This window comes from Scomber scombrus, chromosome 6 (genome assembly GCF_963691925.1).
Source record: "Scomber scombrus chromosome 6, fScoSco1.1, whole genome shotgun sequence".
NCBI lineage: Eukaryota > Metazoa > Chordata > Actinopteri > Scombriformes > Scombridae > Scomber > Scomber scombrus.
In genome coordinates this window covers 30594852-30615201 of record NC_084975.1, presented here as the reverse complement: position 1 = coordinate 30615201, position 20350 = coordinate 30594852, and the positions used below count along the sequence as shown (strand labels likewise).

Here is a 20350-nt window from a genome sequence, read left to right as displayed (position 1 = left end):
ACACTTTGATTTTCCTTCCTCATTGTGGAACACATTTTCTTTTTCCTCTGATTATGATTCAAATCTGTTTTCTGATACAGTCTAGTGCCACTTGTTAAAAAGCTGATTGGTGTTTGTAACTAATGCTTGAAGAATGTGACTTATTAACATTTTGGGATTTATTTTCTTGCAATCAGATCGATATCCCTCTCATGTCCGTATGCTAAACATATGAAGCTAGAACCAATAGGCAGTTAGCTTAGCTTAGCACAAAGACTGGAAATAGGGGGCACAGCTAGCTTGCTTCTGTCCACAAGCTTCAAAAGCTCACTGCTTAATGTCATATCTTGTTAAAAAAAAAAAAGTATAACAACAAAAAGTTGTGGTTTTGTTGTTACATGACTTCTTTATGCTAAACTAACCGTCTCCTGCCTGTAGCGTCACTCCCAGAAAGACGGTGACTAAGCAAATTTTCCAAACGGTCTAACTGTTCCTCTAATGGAATATTACTTTATGATAACAGGTAGTAGTAAAACACATTATGTGCCACCTGGGTGGGAAAAAAAGATCTAAGTTGAGCCAACAGTATAAATCCAGTCAAAGTTTCAACTCAAAGCTAAACGGTACAAATCGAATAAATCAAGTCTGCAGTCTGCAGGGGGATATGCCATCATCATGAAAATCAAAACAGGAAGTGCAGTTTCTGCGGTACGTAGGTGAAGTCTAAGGCGTCTGGTGGCTTTACCCCCTCCAGACATATCTGAAGTTTTAATTGGCTGAGCGGGGACCAGGGCTAGTGGTTAATGAAGCCGAGCTGCTGACACGTTAAATAATTCCCAGATCCAGAGGGTTCTCCGTTTTCTTTCATCCCATCACTGGGGCCTTAATCTGGGACAAAATGCTCCTGACGATCTCTAACTCCACTGGGACACAGCAGTCAGCTTGGAGGGTTAGGCCTGTGAGAGAAAAAAGAAGTAGAGCGAGGTCCTTTTTTGTCTCAGTGTTTTCAAAGTGGTGAACCCACTACACTTTGTGTAGAAGCGTGAAGCTGCTGCACATAAAGCAAACCTCCGTCTTTTCTTTTCATCCTTAAAAACCCAGGAGCAAATGATGTGTTTCTCATGCTGGCTTTGTCGGGCTGGTTTCTACATGCCTCGGCTCTCTGTCTCCAGTCCTCCTCTCGCAAATTAGACCCTGACAGACCACATGGGAATTTAAACTCCAGTCCAGAAACCAGTGTGCCTCCATCCAAACAGGAAAGGACATGGACTTTTGGCCTCATTAGAGTCTCACGCAGTCAAACTAACATTCTCCCAGAACATTTCTCTTCTCTGTACGGTTGTGAATACAGACTGTAGCACAGCTATGGTGTTCAAAACCAAGTTAGCTGGCTCTATAGAATGTGCAGGTTTGTGCCAGTGCTGCGGTGAACTATCTGAGTCATGACGTCCAAAAGCAGGAAGTCTCGATTATGTTTCTGTGAATCTGCTGCAAGGTGTCAAGGCCTTGCTAAGTCTGGTACACATCGGCGGGGGGTTTGTTAGAGGACAGTCGTTTGATATAAACCTTAACAGTCACCTCAGATCATATAATCAACTGCTTTACAATCCATCACAGTCACACAAGACCCTTGTAAGACTGTCTCGTGGGGCAGACCTTATGTAAAGCAGAGTTATGACAGTGAAAAGTGGCAAGCGATGTCTCGTACCATATAGAGTTCGAGAAGAGTGGTTCTCTCCCAAGTGAGGGCAAAGCAAGTCATAGCCCATGGTTCTGTGAGGGATGGAAAATGAGTCCCGGTGTCTCAAAATGTTACAACAGTACAACAGCTTCTCACAGCTGCACAGTTTGTCTGCTGAGTCAATACTGTCTGCAGGCCTTTAGTGCAGTGCCTATTGGTTGCCAAATTCCACAGTTAAGCAATTGAAGACAAACTGTGTCACTTTTTTTTGCCATCGGAAACCACATAGCTGTAGAACAATAGTCCCCTAGATTGCTGATGGTGCTGTTTCTGTGACCTTTCAGCACCGAGCACACTGTCTTTATGTTAATGGGTGAGGATTAGATTCTTATCCACAGTGAACATTGTTCATTTCCACTGGATTGAGTCCAGAAGTGGAACATTTGCATCTGATCGTTCCCTCTCCCGACTCTCTCGGTGTCAGACACAGTCGGTATTTCTGATAATTGGTTGAGTTTTCTTTCTGTCTGGCCCTCACTTGTTTTTTTTTTGTCTGCTCCTGAGTTGAAGTTGCCCTTGGAAACCAATCAGTGGTCTTATCTTTCAATCCCAGCGCTGGTCGTTAGAGGTGAAATCTTGAGCCAATTGCTCTGTAGTCTAGTTTAAGGCTCAACTCTCACTTTTAGGTCAATCCTATTTGAGCAGAACTACATTTGGATCTTTATGTTCCCTTATCCCTTTTCTTAAGAGTCTACACCGTTTTATCCAATCAGGGTCTCGACTGGTGGGCCACTTCCCAAACATGAGGGTAAGTGAGTGGAATGACACTTTTTGGTACCAGTTGGGCAACTGAAATCCATTTGCACTTCCTCTGTGACCGTTTTGTTTCACGTTCAGTGAGACTGGGAGCCCAAAAAAAGTGAAAGCGAGAATATCTAACACATTCTAAGTGGCCTCTATAGTGTCTGTTGCCAAACCAGCTTTTTAACATACAACCTTAGATATGCTGGGAGATTTGCTGGTTATTTCCCAGGGAATATGGTGATTTTGCCGGCCTTGGCCAGCTGTTGAATGATCTGGGCTTCGAAGTCAGCATCGTGGACGCCGGTTTTCCTGAACTCTCCGGAGTAGCGGTTCTGCTCCCAGTAATGGTGCCAGTTTCCCCGGCTGTCCGCCCCAAATCCAAACACATTGACCTAGAGGAGAGCAAGTTTGAGGTTACAAATGTGTCTGTGGAGATTCTTAGTCATACAGGTTGTGGTACAGGGTCGATTCAATTGACTCTTGACTCCTCTGGATGGTTAAATGTGTATCTGTCCACTATGAACAGGGCTGGGTATTGTTTAAAAAATGACGATACCAGTATCAATCCAAGTACCCAATACCAACTGAGTACTTCAGTCAATACCTTTTATCTTGTGTAACAGGCGTGTAGTGTAGCCACACTTTAGAGCGCTTAGGTGGCATCTTGACTGCTGAACTGCTAAGCGGGCTAACTCAAATTCACTACAGACAGGTTGTACCTGCTGTGACGTTTCCAAACTACTTGGTATCAACTTATTTCGGTCGATAACTTAAAGGTATCGAGTACCAACACCCAGCCCTACACACGATGCAAAAGTAGTTTCAAAATGATGCCAGGATTGACAGTATGTTACGTGAACACAGAGAGAAAAAGAGAACAACTGACCTCATCACAAACATGGAGGGCAAAGAACAGCACTAGCATGCCAGTGGAGGGGTAACGCCCATGATGTCTGGTCCAGCGATCGTGGATGTACTTAAAGAATGCTGGGTTGAAGATTTGGACCTGGGTGATGGGCAGAGACGCAGACAAAGGAAAATATTACAATTAACTGTAAATCTGAATTAGATAGAGATAGAATTAAACCCAAACTCCTGCAAATGGAAGGAAGAGGATCTGTTTCCCCACATGGTTCCCCTTCTATGAAAGGTAAAATTCAAGTGGCTTTATCCCTAAGACGATTGGTAACCCAGGATGACGACCTCATGCAAATCTCAGCTTCTACATGTTCAAAAGGCTCAACTGAACAGGAAAAGATTTTAACCATGTTAAATTTTAATACTCCCTAAGGTTTTGATTGCTTTGAAAGATTAATAGCAATCCTAACCAGATTAATAGTAATTACAAATTTCTCATCTGCCTCCAGGTGATGTTTGATGCCAACAAACAAGGCTTTAGGCTGCTTAGAGCTTCGCAGTTGGAGTAAATCTTATAAATCTATATTTTTGGGTCGGCTCCAAAAGACGCTGTGTAAAAAACTGTGTCTCTGACCAGGCGAACATATTCATAAAGTCCTCACATGGCGGGGATTAGTTCGAGTTTATTTATCTTCACAGATTAAAGAGTGAGCAGAAGATTATCTAAAACAAAGGGAAGGTTTATAATCTAACTGTAATCCTTCATCAACAATAGGGAGGGGATGATATAATTGCAGCAAAGCAGGGTCGCTATATGTGTGTGTGTATGTGTGTGACTGCTTATGTGTATGTGTTGTTATTTTACTGTGTGTGTGTGTGTGTGTTTGTATGTGAGAAAGAATGGCTAAAAGTAATTGCAGTGAACGTTGAAGACACACACCTTGTCTTTATCCACACGGAGAAACTGCTTCACTGGAGCGTAGGTACTGAAAGAGAAATTGATTAAACGCATTTAATCAGCTCTTTATGTGATTGCTGCTGCTATGAATTTGTAATGATTGACAGCTGACAGGTTGTTACAGTCTAGTGACTCTCGTGGCTTCTCACAACTGTTCAGTGTGTCAGTGTGTGTGTGTGTGTGTGTGTGTGTGTGTGTGTGTGTTTGTGTTTGTGTCTTCTTACAATCGAATCTGGCCCGTGGAAAGAGCGCTGGTGATCCAGACGAGATCCAGCGTTTTAAAGGGAACCAGGACGAAGCTGACGTTGGCCGCCAGGTTCTTGGCGCTCTCCGGGTACATGAAGTGGTGAGTGGTGCGGCTGCCGGCGTCTTCCTCGTAGCCCACCGTGGGGGCCAGGTTAATCCTGGAGGCGTGCGAGAGAGGGGGACGGGGTGAGAGATGTGCGTTTTTTCAGGTCACGCTTGGTTAGCTAGCAAAGTGGAAGGCCTCCAGCTCTACCTGCAGTCAAGTTCTGTTTCACAAGACTCTGCGCTCATGCTGACTTGACAGCAGCTCCTTGAACCAACTTAAGGGCTTTTAAAGGAGTGGTTAAATATTTTACAACCTAAGAAGATCAAAACCAGTTTGGTTTTAGTGTTAAACCTGTATAGTTCACCATGTTGGGCTTTAACACACAGTAAAACCCTAAAAACAACAATACAAAACAAACAACTGAACATGTGTATTAATGAGCTTTAAAGATGTTGTTAGGTATACAGCTGTTCCCTTTGCTTCTAGTCTTTATGTTAAGGTAGGCTACTTAAAGCTGCTCTAATCAACATATTTTATATTAACAATAACTTGGATAGCTATGTATAATATAGCGATGAAATCACAGAGAATTATCACCTCAGCTCTACAGAGCATTTTACCACCTTCCAGTTTCATTTTTCTATTGTTTACTTCACTGTGTTGGTACTCTCTTGCCACTCACATTTCCTGCAGGCAGCTGTATGCTTCCTGTTTTCAGCCTAACTACACTGTAGCCACATGTAAAAATGACAGGATAATGGTAAATGCTAAAACATTACATAACACTGACTCTGTAAAGTCTGTTACATTAGTCATCATATGCCACTGGTTGTACTAAACCAAATTAGGCTGTAGCAACTCAAATCTCAATGTAATGAATTGAGGTTGTTTTAATGTTTATAAATTCCGGTTTTCATTCGTAGGAGAAAAAATGTGTTTCTGAAAAAAGTTGCATCATCCTGCTTTTGCTGATGCTACATAGATGCACCACAAAAAAAACAGCAACCAGAGTAGATGTTATATTCATGTGGTTCACACCAACCTCTCAACATGTCATTACAGAAAAATTCTTTTGTCGAACCACGCAAAGCTTATCTATCTTACCTTCTTAGTTTCTTCTTTTTTGTACTTTAAAACTGAGTGTAGACCTTCTGCTGCTGAAGACCATCTGCTTTAGGGTTTGACAGGTTGTTCTTACATGTGAACATTTCAAATTTGACAATGGCTTAAATGAAAGCTCACTGGGAGCTGTCAGTACATTGGAAAAGCCTTTTGTCTGATACTGTAGCATTGTTACTTTCTAATGTGTGGTCCTTACCCATAGCTTGACAAGGACTTCCCAGCAGCACATTGTATTACATTAGATATATCAAGTATATTTTGTGCAGTATAATTGATAATCAGTAACTGAACCTCTCTGCTCTGTGTGTGTACCTCAGACCTTTGCTGTATTTACAGTAGACGTGGCTCACTGTCTGGAGGAGTGAGCTGCTTATGCAAACGCGAAGATGCACCTGAAAAAAAAAAAAAAGGCCACCAAGTGCGCCTACTCATATGCCAGCGAGCAAAACAGATGTTTGTGGAGATAGCAGGACTGAAAAAAGGCTGATCATGACGTGGGTGGGTGACGGTGGTGGTGGAGAGAGGGATCGCTGTGGGCTAAGCTGATTTTAAAAACAAATGAGAATCGAACTGCGGTAACCCGAAAGTGTTACAGGAGTTGGAGGTTGGAGGCTGCCCACACAGGTCTGCTGACAGTGCAACGTGTAATGGATGCTAATGCCTTTAGCACGCGCACACACACAAAATACAAGTCATCCTTGCAGCCGCGACACACACTCGCTGTGGGAAACAACGTATAGCTGTGTGTTAACGCCAGCTGACAACAATCAGCCACTGTGATCCGTCACTGCTGCATGAAAATAACCGGAGGGAATAGATTGAGACAAAAGGATTTATGTGCTTCAATGCATGTGTGTGTGTGTGTGTGTGGGAGTGTGTGTGTGTGAGAGAGAGAGAGAGAGAGAGAGAGAGAGAGAGAGAGAGAGAGAGAGAGAGAGAGAGAGAGAGAGAGAGAGAGAGAGAGAGAGAGAGAGAGAGAGAGAGAGAGAGAGAGAGACAGACAGACAGACAGACAGACAGACAGACAGACAGACAGACAGACAGACAGACAGACAGACAGACAGACAGACAGACAGACAGACAGACAGACACACAATCTATATGTTTCTACTTCTTAGGACACAATGCCCAGAGTGGTGACCTCACATGAGCCAAGTGACACGAACCCCCTGCCAACCAATTAGAGAGAAGAATACAGGTCAGCATTAAAGAGTGAGATTAAATATAGAATCAGACGCACACATCTGCTGTCTGCTACTCTGTAAGCCTTTCTCCTTTTAGCGCACAAACAAACATGATGCATGATGTAACTTTAATGACACACAATGTGCAGTGTGATGGTATAGAGCTCTCCTCACATAAGCTCCGCGAAGCCTTCATCTTTGCCTCTATGTCCATCTTTTCCTCCTCTTATCTTCCTCTTATCTCATGTGTCCTACATCTGCTCCCCCGGGTTTCCCCATCTAGCCATTACATCCATTCCTCTCACCTCATGATGTAGTTGTGTCCGTCAATGGTCGCCCCATATCCGGCCCCGCGGAGGTTACCGGAGTTCCCCACCACGGCGCAGCGCAGGCAGCGTCCCGGATCCCACGAGCCATACGGCGACCTTCCGGGAATCACCTGCGATAAGACAAGCCATGATCGAATTAAAACAGACTGGATTCAAGCAACAGAGGGAAATGAAAAGAGGACTCTCACACCTAGAAGAGAAAGATACATAAAATAACCTAACCTGTAGCTTAGACCTGATTGTAAAAATACATCCTGCTCGTAATACTGGGGTGAATTCTTCATGAGACCCATCCATGAAAAATAAATGAGCCTCTGTCTGTCCTCGGGGAGCCAGACTGAGATATTAAAACATACAGCTTCATGTGAAAACACTGATCTGCTTTGAGAGTCAGGATGAAGGAAAAAAAAAAAGAAGATAAACAGGTACATTTAAAAGGAATGAGTCAGGTCGCTGATAAATCCTGACATCTAATAAAGACTATCTGTTCCCTTCAGCCTTTTCCCCCAAGAGTGTGAAGTAATGACTTGGCTGATTTGAAAGAACCAGAGTAATGAAAAGATGAATTAATAATATAAAATACCTGGAACAACCTCAGCAGCACCTGCTGGATGCTGTGGGGTTTAAACTGGGGCTGTAACATCTAGAGGGAGAGAGAAAGAGAGAGAGAGAGAGAGAGAGAGAGAGAGGTATGGTTAGGATGTGTAGTTTCTTCTCTGCAGACAAATCAAATCTGACAACACACTTTAAATTGAGTTACTCTTTGTGCGCTCGTGTGAGTGTGTGTGTGTGTGTGTGTGTGTGTGTGTGTGTGTGCGTGTACGTAACAGCCATGTGTCAGACTGACAGGATGCAGTAAGATTTGGCACAGTCTGGTCAGAGGAGTTGGGGCATTGCTGTCCACATGTCAAAAAACAAGCTGAATAAGAAACCGGATGGCAGTGGAAGAAGGATGTATAATGAGAGACAGAAAAGGCAGAATAGGATTTTTCTGCTTTTAATGCGAGTCAAAAAAAAACCCCTATTCTGATTACACTAGTGCTAAAGTTTCTTCACAAGTTTTCTTTTAACACTGTCCGTCATCAACATAAGTGAGATGTCCGAAAGGAGCTGCTGTTCTACTTTGAGGGATAAACAAAAGTGACAGCGAAGATGACATCAAGGCTCTCCAGCTTGGATGAGTAAAAAAAAAAAAAACGACCTGAATATATAGCGGGTTGGATAAAAAAGTAAAAGTAGTGTGTAGAATGTAAAGAGGAAGGGAGCAGGAAGAGGCAGAGGAGATGAAAGGAAACAGGAGGAGTTGATACTTTACAGGATGCTGTAATTTTTTCTCTAATATTCTCCGCACTGCTTTATTTTGCCCTTGAAGTGCCTGACTGTCAAAGGCTCTGTGGAGAAGTAACACCATGAACATGAAGCTATTAGTGTCTTGTGCAAGAAAACTTTTATTCAGGATTTCCTTTTTTGGCTACCTTGAAAATGGCTTTACTTTCCTGTTTGAAAACACGAAACACCATTAAAGTGTTTCAAGCTTGAATAGAATCCATTATAATATACAAAAGCATTAAATAAACCCCAGTAAAAAATTGTGATTATGGCGCTTTAGGAAATATAAACCATTGTAAGTGAAACCAAAAAGTATGTGGATGCATTAACACAAACTGTCCTTGATGTTTAGGTTCTTTTATGTGTAACAACCACGGTGCTCCTAAGGCTGTTTCATGTTGAATTTTTACAATATTTTAAGTGGTGAGAACATTTCACGGTTCAGATGTGATAGCAACAATATGAAGCTAACTATTAATAGCCTATATTTAGGGGCTGGGTATCGGTACCCGATACTTTTAAGATATCAACCTAACTAAATCGATACCAAGTAGTATCCAAACGTCTCCCGTCAAATGATCCCTGCAATCCATCCTTTTTGCACCCAGAGCTACAGACTATTTGTATGGACTTGCTCACAGCCAATCAATGCAAGCGTTCTTTAATTCAATCCGAAATGTGATCATTATCACTTTAAGGGTACTTGGATTGGTACTGGTATGGTAATTTTTTAAACAATACCCAGCCCTACGTATGTTACAACAGCAATAGCAAAGTGTTTTTAATATGCATAGAGCTTAGTAAGATACAGGACAGGAAAGTGACAGCTGCACCTTTTTACACCTGAATATGGAGACAAGTTGATGTCTTCGCCTACAGGCAAAAAAAAAAAGGTTGTTCCAGTTTGAACAGATGTGCCTCCTCCTCCTCAGTTTTTTTTTTTCATTGAACATTTTTTACTGACTAAAACAACCAGTTAAAATAATACAACTGGAACCTTTTTGCCTGTAGATGTAAAACAGAAGGTAGAACTCAAAGCATTAATGTGAAAATTAATCTGCATCTATTTCATTTATTAATCAAGTCACTTTTTTAAATAATTTGCAAAAAAAATTCAGTGGTTCTGACTTCAGGTAACTGTTATTTGTTGTCTTTGGTTTTGGACTGTTGATCTGATATCTGGTTTTGGGAAATTGTGACAGGCATTTTTAATTGATAATAAAAGTAATTGTTAGTTTATCATTGGATGGGTGACTGTTACTGTTTGTTTAGAGCTACCTACTGTAAAACAACAGATATTTCAACTTTTTAAAATAACCCGTTTATCAAATGTTCTTCCCTGTGGAAAGCACTTATATATATATATGGAATTTCCCTTTGGCCTTTGCAATCCTGCTAAACTGCTGCAATTATTAGTTTTCATGAAAAAGGTGGCAATTGTTGGACTGGAACTATAGTTGGTTGAGGCTGGCTGCATCTGGCTTTAGGTGCTTTACATCAATGACACAATTTCAAAAAAGAGTTATGGTTGTGTTGTGCCTGTCTTTAATCCATGCTCACATTTTGAGTTTCTTACTGACTGCTGTATTATCTTGCAAGCATGAAACATTGTGGCCCTCATAGTCAAGAGTGACAATATAAATATATTCCTGCTTTCTCTATGAATTTAAATATGGCTTTTTTGGGAGGGATCATGGCTTTGAATTGATGCCACATACCAGAAGCTGCCTACAATTAGATCTGAAAAAATAAAATAAAATCTTGTTTTGAGCATCTGCCAAACCACACGGGCAAATGTGCATTCATGCATCTGAAGAGAAAACAAGCACCTGCAAGTGCTAACACAAAAGTTTCATCAGGATATTAGCAGCCACTACACTGCCGTTGATCTCCATTACCATGTTTTCCTTTCTGTTTCTCTCCCTCTCTCCCACATAGCAATCTTTATTTTTGCACTCCTTTGTCACCGCTTCCTTTCTCCCACCATTGGCCTTAATTCCCTTTTCTCAACACAGATCTCATTCGCTTATATTTTCATTCACACGTCCTCTCCAGCAGTCTCCTTGCCCTCATGTCTAATTCCTTCTCTTTAATTTCCCTTGCTCCCTCTTTTGTTTCTCCTCCTCCTGTCTTTCTTCATATCGTTGTCTCTCTGGGACGCTGGCGCATCGTGCTACTCATCAGTGCTGATCAGAGACCATTAAATCTTTCTTTTACTCCCCTCTACTCTCTCTGACTTTGTTTCTTTTGCTGTTAACTCATTCACCTGCATTTTTCTTTCATTCTTTCTCTTCTTCCCCATTCTGTTTTTCCATCATCTTTGATCCCTTGATCCTTTCTTTGCCTCTTCAATCTCTGACTCCCTGCATGATGCCAGAGCCAGTTTGGCATGGTTCACCGCTGTTGTTCAGGGGCTATTAATTTTTGGCAGATGTTTTTTTGGCAGCCATGCCAAATGCCATCTTGTTTCCTTCCCTCAACTGACTTCTAAAGTATAAGCTACCTGACAACTACTTTCAAGTAAATACAACTTTTCTTTTTCATTTACACCAATATTTCATACTGGTGTCATAACACTTCCACGAGCTTGATGCAATAACTGTTGTCAAGCTAAAACACAGCCTGGTTATAACACATGTATTAACCAAATAGAGATTACTGCATCACTAAATTAAAGAGTTGCACCTTACAAACTAGTTCTGAGATTGTTACTAAATGTTTAAACACAGTAATTTCAAGGTGTAATGGTTGCATAGCTAGCTTAATCAACAAAACTAACGTTAGCTTGTTAATATATGACCTGTTTAGACTGAAGAGTAAAAGATGTACTGTAATAATGTTGACACAAGCTGATGCTGTTTGATGTCAATTTGGTAAAATTACTTTTTACATAAATAACACAATTTACCTTAAAGAGTAAAAACTATGTCAATAATATTAACCTACGTAGCCAAACAACAACGTTAGCTTAATCTGGTATTTCACTCAATCTAAAACTACATTCATTATACTAGCTAGTACACATATTTCTCTATGTATACAAATATAATAACCGAGTCATACCAACATTTTCAAAGGGTTGTCAGGTAGAGCGAATACCTCATTCAGTAAATTAGCTTATTAGTTAGGGCTGCTTGTTTATGGCAAAAGTCATAATCAAGATTATTTTGGTGAGATCATGATTATTTAACATGATTACGCATTGACTTTAGAAACAAAACCAAAAAACAACAACCCCTTGGTTAGCCCAATGTCATGGTCCAGAAGTGATGGAAAATAAATGTTCAACTACAATTTAAGACTAACTGGCAAATGTTGGCAGGGCTGCTTGATTTTGGTCATGTAATCTCTAAGAGGCTTTTAGCCAGAAACACCAGCCTGTTTACATGGTTGGTTTCAGAAATGAACCCAGGCAGGTGACAATATTTCCACCTGTGCTGAAAACCCTTTCTGAAGAGGAACTTAAGGCTGGGATGCACAGGTACTTCCTTGCCAGTGGGTCCTCCTCAGTGTCCAGTGTTCCTGCCTGGAGGTAGGACTATAGCTCAGGAGTAACAGGGTCCACGGCAGAGGCCATGTCGACCAGCTGAGTGCTGAAGTGTTGTTGTGTTTGTCATTTGATGTTTTGGTGAGGTCTGTATCATCCTCCTGCACTGCAAATACTGAGTTCTTGAAGAGGTGGAGGGTTGGTTTCAAAGACGACACACTTTCTTTCCAGAAAGTGCATCTGTAAATTAAACCAGGGGGCTGAGTGACTTATTGATGGCATCCGGTACATCAATGTCCTGCCAGGAGGGGGCGAGATGTCTGACCTTTCAGACGTTTAAAAGGACCTGGACAATGGCCTCTTGCTGCTCGAGGACCCTGTCGATTATGGCCTTCCTAGATCCCCATCTGGTTGAACATTCTGTCTTTGCTGAGTGTTTAAAGGCAGATTCAGCTTCTTCTGTGCCTCTGCGAGCACCCTCTTTTATCTCCAAATGTAGGAGAAACTGCTCATCACTTTTTTCAGAACCCCACTGCATGGTCGATCCTGGGATCCTTCATTGTATTCTCTTAGATTACAACAAATATATACACATTTAGTATCTAGTATTTAATATTTAGTACCTCTTCCATCCATTGACGTCAGCTGTCAGCTTTATGTTTGAGACATTGTCCCCAGTGACAAGTTTGTCCTCATTTAAATCTCATGCAGCCATTAGTCAATGAGTGATGTTTTGCCCCTTGTGGTATTCAAGAAAAAAACGCAGTTTGGAGACACTTTGTTTTCAAATTGAAATCAGCATTGATGTAATGAATTGTAAGACAGATGTAAGGATCCATGGTGTGACCTGACCACCTGACCTTACCTGTCCATTGTGGTATTATAGTGTTTGGCTGTAGACACAACTTCCTCACAGCTTTTACTAGACAGGATAGGCAGTGAAACTCTGGTGAAATGGTGACGTGATGGCATTGCTTAACGTTTATCCAAAGTTTTTTTTATCAGTTTCTTGAATCCATGGTTGCTAACAGTGCTAATTGGGTGGATGTCTTTTGCTAGGAAGAATGTGATGGCATCTGTTATTTATTTATGTCTCTGAGAGCTGGATGGGTAGGTGGCTGCATATAAAGACTGTCCTCAATCAATGACTGTGTTGGGGTGGAAGAAGTTAAGGGAACTCAGCTTTTTTTGATTCATTGACCAGCCCTACTAATAGTCTAAAAGCTTAGGAAGGACTTCATACACACACTAATGGATTTACAAATAGCTAGTGCAACCTAATTATTAGTTCTCATATCAGCGGCATTATGCCCGAATTTCTGTTCAAGTATTTTTTCTGTCTCAGCTGTCAAATTATTTGTTGAAAAGTACCTCCTGTAGAGTGATTTCCCCAAAGACATTAGGTCTCTTAATCGACCAAAACTGGCGGAGGTTGAGTGTAAATGTTTTCCATCCTAAATGTGAAAACATTTCATCAAATTAAATAATCTAAGTACTGCTGAATCGAACATTCCTTAAAACGTTTCTTTGATTTAATGCTCAATTCTCTAAGTCTCCTGAGGCACAATAACACATTAGGGTTGATTGAATAGCATATATTCCAATCATACATACACAATCATTTTTGCCTTTCTTAACACTGGTTGATTGAACTCAGCATTAACAGCTAGTCAAGTGAGGAAAAAACAGACAGCAGAAAGGTTATTTCAGCATTTAGTTTGATTACATCAGCTCTCCATATTAAATCTGAAGAATTTTCCTCAGAAATGAAAAGCGAGTAGATGACTGGGGAGCATTTTAACAGCTAATTCTTTTTGTTAATCCATTAATTCTGCCTTGTGTACCATTATGGTACCCAAATATTGGTTAGAAAAAATATGGAGGCTAGTGCATTAATCCCCATGAGGTCTCTATTCCCTCTATTCTTTCTCCAGCTCCTCCCTCCCATCCATTAACTCAACATTTAAATGGTTTTATTGATATTCAGCAGTGAACGTTTGCTGACTGCAACATCACGGACTAGAATATTCCAAAGATACTGTAACATAGATTGATTTTATTTGACAATTTCATTTTAAAAACACCAGCCCTGCCAGGGCATTGAGCACTTACATACAAGGAAAAGTCAGGATAACACAATAAAACCCTAAGGCCTATTTCCATTGTGATCCCTTTAGGGGTGGGGATGTGCAAGGGAGGGGTCAAGACAGCAGATGTGACACTGTAAGAATGACACAAAAACATTCATCAAAACAATAATATAATATAATACAATGCATTTCAAACATCACTGGTGCCTACGCTGTCACACAGCAAGTTATTCACTTTATAACTTTATTTATTATTCAATGTCTACCATAGTGCTTTGTTAGATGATGCCTGGCCCTACTCGCCACTCAGTTAATACAACTAATTCAAACTCTGCGCATCAGCAGTAAACACATCAATATATCAACATTTCTTAATGGCACCCTCAACAGATTATATACAAGTCGTGGTCTGTACATAATAATTAAAATAAATATCCTACATCAATAAAAAATCAAGAAAATAAGATATAATATCCTACTGTAAATAACCTCTGAGCCCATTCTTAAGCAAAAGCTTGATACCTCCCAAGCTGCTTATGATTTCAAGACTTCCTGACAATCTATTCCACAGATTTACTGCCATGTACATAAAAGTTCCTTTCCACAGGTTACTCTGAAACCTGGGACAAACAAAGTCAGTGGAAATGCCCCTATTGGAATAGCTGTGAATATAATGTGAAATAATATTTAAGTTATGCACAATCTTATGTACAATGCACAACTCACTCTGAGAGACTCTTTCCTGTACTTTCAACCACCCAAGGCTCTCAAAATGAGAAGGATCAAGGTGAGTTCTCATGGGGAGATTCAGAATAACTCCAATTACCTTGTATTGTGAAGTCTGAAGTCTGACGTCTGTTTTTAACCATGAACTTGACTAGAGCTCCTGCCAGGGTCCTATCCAGGATATTTGAAATTCTGGCTAAGAAACATGTTCTTTGATTGACTTTGAAAGCACCTTTTCAGCCTGGCTCACTCCTGCCATAAAGCTATCCAGCAAACAGCAATGGTAATTAACTGCAAACACAGTGTCACTGTTGTTACTGGTTGTAATTTTCAGTCTTTTGCTGTAGCCAATTTGCTAGAGATGTCTATAGCATACCTGAGTCATTCCTATATTCTACAAACTTCTCCAACCAGTTTGCCCTTTGGCACTATCTGTTATTCTTCTTGCTTCATTCTCCACTTTGTTTGTATTTTGCCCAACTAATCAAATGAATCATTCTTGTCTTTTTCCTGTTTGTACTTTGTACTGTTTATTTCTCTTCTTAATAGTCTCCAGACTATCACCATTCATCCAGAGCTCTGTCCTTTTTTATTCTAACCCTCTTCTAAAACATATTTAAGAGGACACCATGCTTTATCCATGTCAATACAATGCAATGCAAGGGAACAGTCCATTCTACTCAGACAATGGGTGAGCGTTATCAATCATAATGTATAACACATCATTTAAAGTCTGAAATCTAGTCGACATTTCAAGTGTTGTGTAAAACGGCCCTGTGCCTTTCTTCATTTAGTTTTCTAGATCATATGCAGTAATTGTTTTTCTTCCTTCTCTCTTTTTGTCCTCCTTCCTCTCAATTTCTTCACTTAATTTGCAAATCTGCTTTATCCCTCATTCCCCTCTTTCATTATTTCATAGCTTCCATCTTCCTAATGTCCACATTTCCCCCTCTTTGCTGTATTATATATGTGATCCTATCCTCTTTTCTTCCCTGCATTAATTTCTTCTTCTTTCTCTCTTCCTCCCAGTTCATCCCATTTCCCTTGCAGTGTGACCTAATGATTTGGCAGCTGTTGGCCTGTGTTTGCATTTTTTTGCCATTTCAGAGCTGGACTGACGCTACAGCTCTGAAAAAGGACCTTAAATCTGCAGTGCGGAACCTTTACATATATATGAACGTTCTTTACATTCAAGCCCTCGCCAAATGAGTTCACATAATGCTGATTAAGCCCATCGCCGCCAGGTAAATCTCCCATGTATTTCCCAGTAAGCACGGTTTTTAATCTGGTGTTGATGGCAACATTCCCGCACTGGCTGGATGAATGCATTCCACGCATGATCTATAGGCAGAGCACACTAGAGACTTCTGCTGGCTGAGTTGCTAACTTGAATGGTGGTAAAATAAATTTCATCATGCGGTTCTTGTAGACTTTTCAAATGTTATCTGACTCAATGGATCAAATTCTGATAATGAAATGAGTCTTTTCGGAGGGGTCGTGTGATGCTCAAAACTACTCATCCACCGTTTTACAGCCGCAACAGTGAGGACGGAGTAAGTTACGATGGAGTCTGTGACAAAAGTCCTAGAGTCCAGCTTTAACATAGCCATTGATGGACACCATATAAAACTGGAGATCATACTAGTAACACGCAAACATGTTTAGAGTCAATTGGATAATGACACACCCACAAAGACGAACACACACACACATAAACTAAGACTGGGTGTTAATTGAAAACACTAAAGTACTTCCCACCTACCCCTCTCACTTTTTCATAAGACGCATTTATTCCAGTTTTCGGACAGTACTGCAGTCTGTAGTGGTTTAAGAAAAAGCCAAGTAGCCAACTCTGTAATGTTCCACTTCTCCACAAACACCATGACATATGACAAGCCATGAAGGGCATGTAGAACTTGTAAGAGGGGATTGGTTGGCTCAGTGACAAGGGAGGATGAAGAGGATGGAGAAGGATCTGTAATTATGATGTACTCCCCCCCCCATGTTTGTGTCCTAATAAATGTAGTGCTCTCATGTAACTGACTGCCCTTCTCTGTGCAACACACACCAATGGAAAGTGTTAGATGGTGCTGCAGTCAGTGTCAAAAAACACTAAAAAATGACTTTGTTACAATGTTTACAGCATAATTATTATAGAGCGTGCAATCTGTGATCTTATTTTTGTGTGTTTTTAATGAATATCAATGAGGTCAGGGATATTAAATCAGAAAAAAACAACTGTCAGTTATGCTAATGTTGGGTTTGGGAGCTTTATTAAAACATTTTTTGAATAAAATGAAACCATGTATACAACAATTTGGTAAAGTTAAAGCCCCTGTGTGCAAGATTTGAAATTTCTGACAATGGCAGCTCTCTAGGGTAATATATTACACAGTGTCAAGCAACAATGCTCACTAATTATCCCCTTCCAACCAAAGGATATGAGCCAGTGTCACTGACATGAAAGAACTGAAAACAACACATAGACTGCACCAGTTTTCATCGGTGTTATTACTAGAACTTTTCTTCAAATACAAAACTGTGCCATCAGAATATTTTTAAATGTTGCACATAGTGGCTTTAAGTGCATTAAATGTTAAAAGATCAATCTCAGCTGGGAGCATAAAGACACTTTTAGACATTAGAATAAGTATATTAGTTATAGGCTACTTATACACAACAGACAATACAAGACATAGTGTTTGGAATTGCATTGAATGTGCTTGTGGTATTGACGAACACAGACAGACAATGCCCTCCATAAATGAATAGTATGGGACATTTAGGTAGATCCATATGCTAATTTACTTTCTTTCCAAGCGTTAGATGAGAAGATCAATACCACTCTACTATCTCTGTTTTACAAATGGGGATAGAGCAAGGAGGACATTATGTTAGCTGAGCATCAAAAATACTTCTATTAACATTTTTAAAGCTCAATAATTAACATGTCACGTCACATTTGTTTTAACTGTACAAAAAAAAAAAAAGATTTAAAAAAAAAATGGCACTGAACTTTAGAGGTGCTGGTAGGCAGATTTTGTTGCTATTTGATAGAGCCAGGCTAGCAGTTTAGGAGACAACTGGATTTTCATTCATGCCAAAATCCATCTTGTCAAGCTGTTAGGGCTGGGTACAGGTACTCGATACCTGTCAGTATGTTTTTCATGTCTGTCTTCTACATTTGGTACACGGTACGGTATGGTATATGTTGTTAGCTCTCGATCGCCAAGTATCAACACAATTCTATTTATCCTGCATGCTGTCTGATGATCCGCATTAAACGTGTATTAAGAAAGAACTTCTGATTTGCCTCATATTTGTATCTTCAAGATCATCACAGAAACATCTACTCTCAATACCTTTAAGGTATCGAACGAAATAAGTCGATACTTAGTAGTACCGAAATGTCTCCCGTCAAATGATATCTGCAAACGATCATTTTTGCGCCCAGAGCTAGAAAATATGACTATTTATATGGACTTGCTCACAGCCAATCAATGCAAGCGTCCTTAGATTTAATGCAACATGTGATTGGCCCGTTGCCACAGCAGCTACAACCCGTCTGTGGTTGTGAAGTCGCAATTTAATGCTTCTATTTACATGATGGGTATCGAATAAAGTACTCAGTTGGTATCAGTATCATTTTAAGGGTACTTGGATCGGTAGTGGTATTGTAATATTTTAAATGATACCCAGCCCTACAAGTTATGCATTTGCATCCAAACCCCTGGTGGTTCCAACCAATCAGCGTCCTTTGAGGATCCTTGCATGATCTTGTGAATCCAGCTGCCTTGCAGGGTAAGACGATTATAGGTGGAGATAGACAGATGTTTCATCCAATCACCTGCTAAGTATTTTTTTGAAAGTGCCTGCCCTCTTCCAAACTGTTTCTAAGGATGACTTCTCTGATGGTTCTGTGTAACAAACCATCAGGCGCATCAGGTTATAGCAGTTCCTCTCTGTTTTCAGTATTTATGCTAAGCTAAACCAACTGGCTGGATGAGAGTGGTATCAATCTAATAGTAGGCAAGAAAGTGAATGAGTGTATTTCCCAAAATCAGGTGAATCAGGTCGATTCTCTATAAAATCATCCGCCAAAGTCCTGCACAATGTTTACACTTCAAATTCAAAGTGGTGGTTACCTCACTTGATGAACATTACGGGCCACACAACTCCATCATGTAAAGTTAAATGAAATTGTTACTTACCACCCACCAGTAGTAGACATCAGAGGGCAGCTGCATGTTGTCCCTCGTCCAAACGGGTGAGATATCTGGGTCGTAGTTCTCATCGAACCAATCAGAAACTCCGGGGTCTCCGATGCAGCGAGAGCAGGCGCACGTCTTCTGTTGCTGCGTGTCAGGTGGTGACAGCCTGTGTGCGCCTACGTAGCTGGGCACCAGCTTCACCCGCCGCGACTCCTCCCAACCGGGGGGCTCCAGGTAGTTGAAGCCGTAGCCTCCCCGGAGCGAGACGGAGAAGAAGAGCGAGGTGAGGAAGACGAGAACCAGCGAGGCCAGGAGAACCCAGACTCTGCGGGAACATCTCACCCTGCCTCCTTTCTCAGCTCCTCCTCCTCCTCCTCCTCCTTCCCCGCTACTACCTCCGCCTCCTGCCGCCCCGGCCGCCCCTCCGCTCAGCCAGGGCCTCAGCTCGGAGAGTCTGGGAGCTCCCCTGAACGGAACCCCGCCCCAGAACCCCCAGCCCCAGCGCCTGTCCCGGTGAAGGGTGGAGGACGGGATGCGGCCCCCCCATGGCCATGCCCCCACCCCTGGGCCTGCCACTGTCCCCAGCCCACCTCCTCCTGACCTGGTCAGCGTGACTGGGACAACCCCTTGACTGGCACTCTGGACCACGAGATCACCCACTTTATCAGACTAGTGACAACACACACACGCACACACACGCACACACACACACACACGCAGTAACGGAGGATAATGTGTCAGAGTCAATTTGTCTCAGTCAAGCTGTGCGCTCAGCGATGCTCCTACGCTTTCTCTCGGTCTCCCGCTGGATCCTCCACAGCTATGTGCTCATATGACATGCAGCAATGTCTTAACACACACACATGCACACACACTCACACACACACAGTTGAATTACACACAGCTGTAGCTTGACTGATTCGTAAGTCCTTTGCTTTAGATGAGAGGTGATCTCCCCCTCAGCTTCGAGCGCAGCCTCTGTCTTTCTTTGTCACCTCTGAATCCTTTTTCTTCATTCCCTCCTTGTTTTAACTTTCTAACTTCTCTGGCCTCGTGCTCTTTTTATATCCACCTCTCTCTTTTCCTTCCCTCTTCTTTGGTTTTAACTGCAATGTCCATCTTCAGTGAAATCCAGCGCACATCATGTGGATGGATATGCAGCAGGTCCCTCTGCCTCTCTCTCTGCCATCTGTGTGAACGCTGAGCTGGGCTCCGGTGCTCTGCTTTCTCTCTTTCTCCCCCGTGTCTCTCGTTGCACTGAAGCGATGTCGCCAAAGAAATCTGGCAGACTAGTTGAGAG

At 41.4% G+C, this 20350-nt stretch overlaps 1 protein-coding gene across 1 annotated transcript; it reads right to left on the bottom strand.

Moving 5' to 3' along the window:
* Window positions 1-2682: 2682 nt before the first annotated feature.
* On the bottom strand, window positions 2683-20066 carry st3gal2 (ST3 beta-galactoside alpha-2,3-sialyltransferase 2). The gene is made up of 8 exons (XM_062421585.1): window positions 20046-20066; window positions 19051-19689; window positions 7791-7850; window positions 7184-7317; window positions 4505-4684; window positions 4263-4308; window positions 3351-3470; window positions 2683-2856 (listed from the first exon to the last, which is right to left on the bottom strand). Exons 1-8 carry the CDS (start codon window positions 20064-20066, stop codon window positions 2683-2685), a joined length of 1374 nt encoding a protein of 457 aa, XP_062277569.1.
* Window positions 20067-20350: the final 284 nt, after the last annotated feature.

What these genes read in the sequence shown, in the direction of transcription:
- st3gal2 (XM_062421585.1), bottom strand. Translation starts at nt 20,066, where the DNA reads ATGAAGAAAAAGGATTCAGAG. An exon ending in TGCTGCTGAGGTTGTTCCAG is followed by an intron (nt 7,318 to 7,790) that starts GTATTTTATATT and finishes GTCTTATCGCAG; the next exon opens with GTGATTCCCGGAAGGTCGCC. An exon ending in TCCGTGTGGATAAAGACAAG is followed by an intron (nt 3,471 to 4,262) that starts GTGTGTGTCTTC and finishes CCCATCACCCAG; the next exon opens with GTCCAAATCTTCAACCCAGC.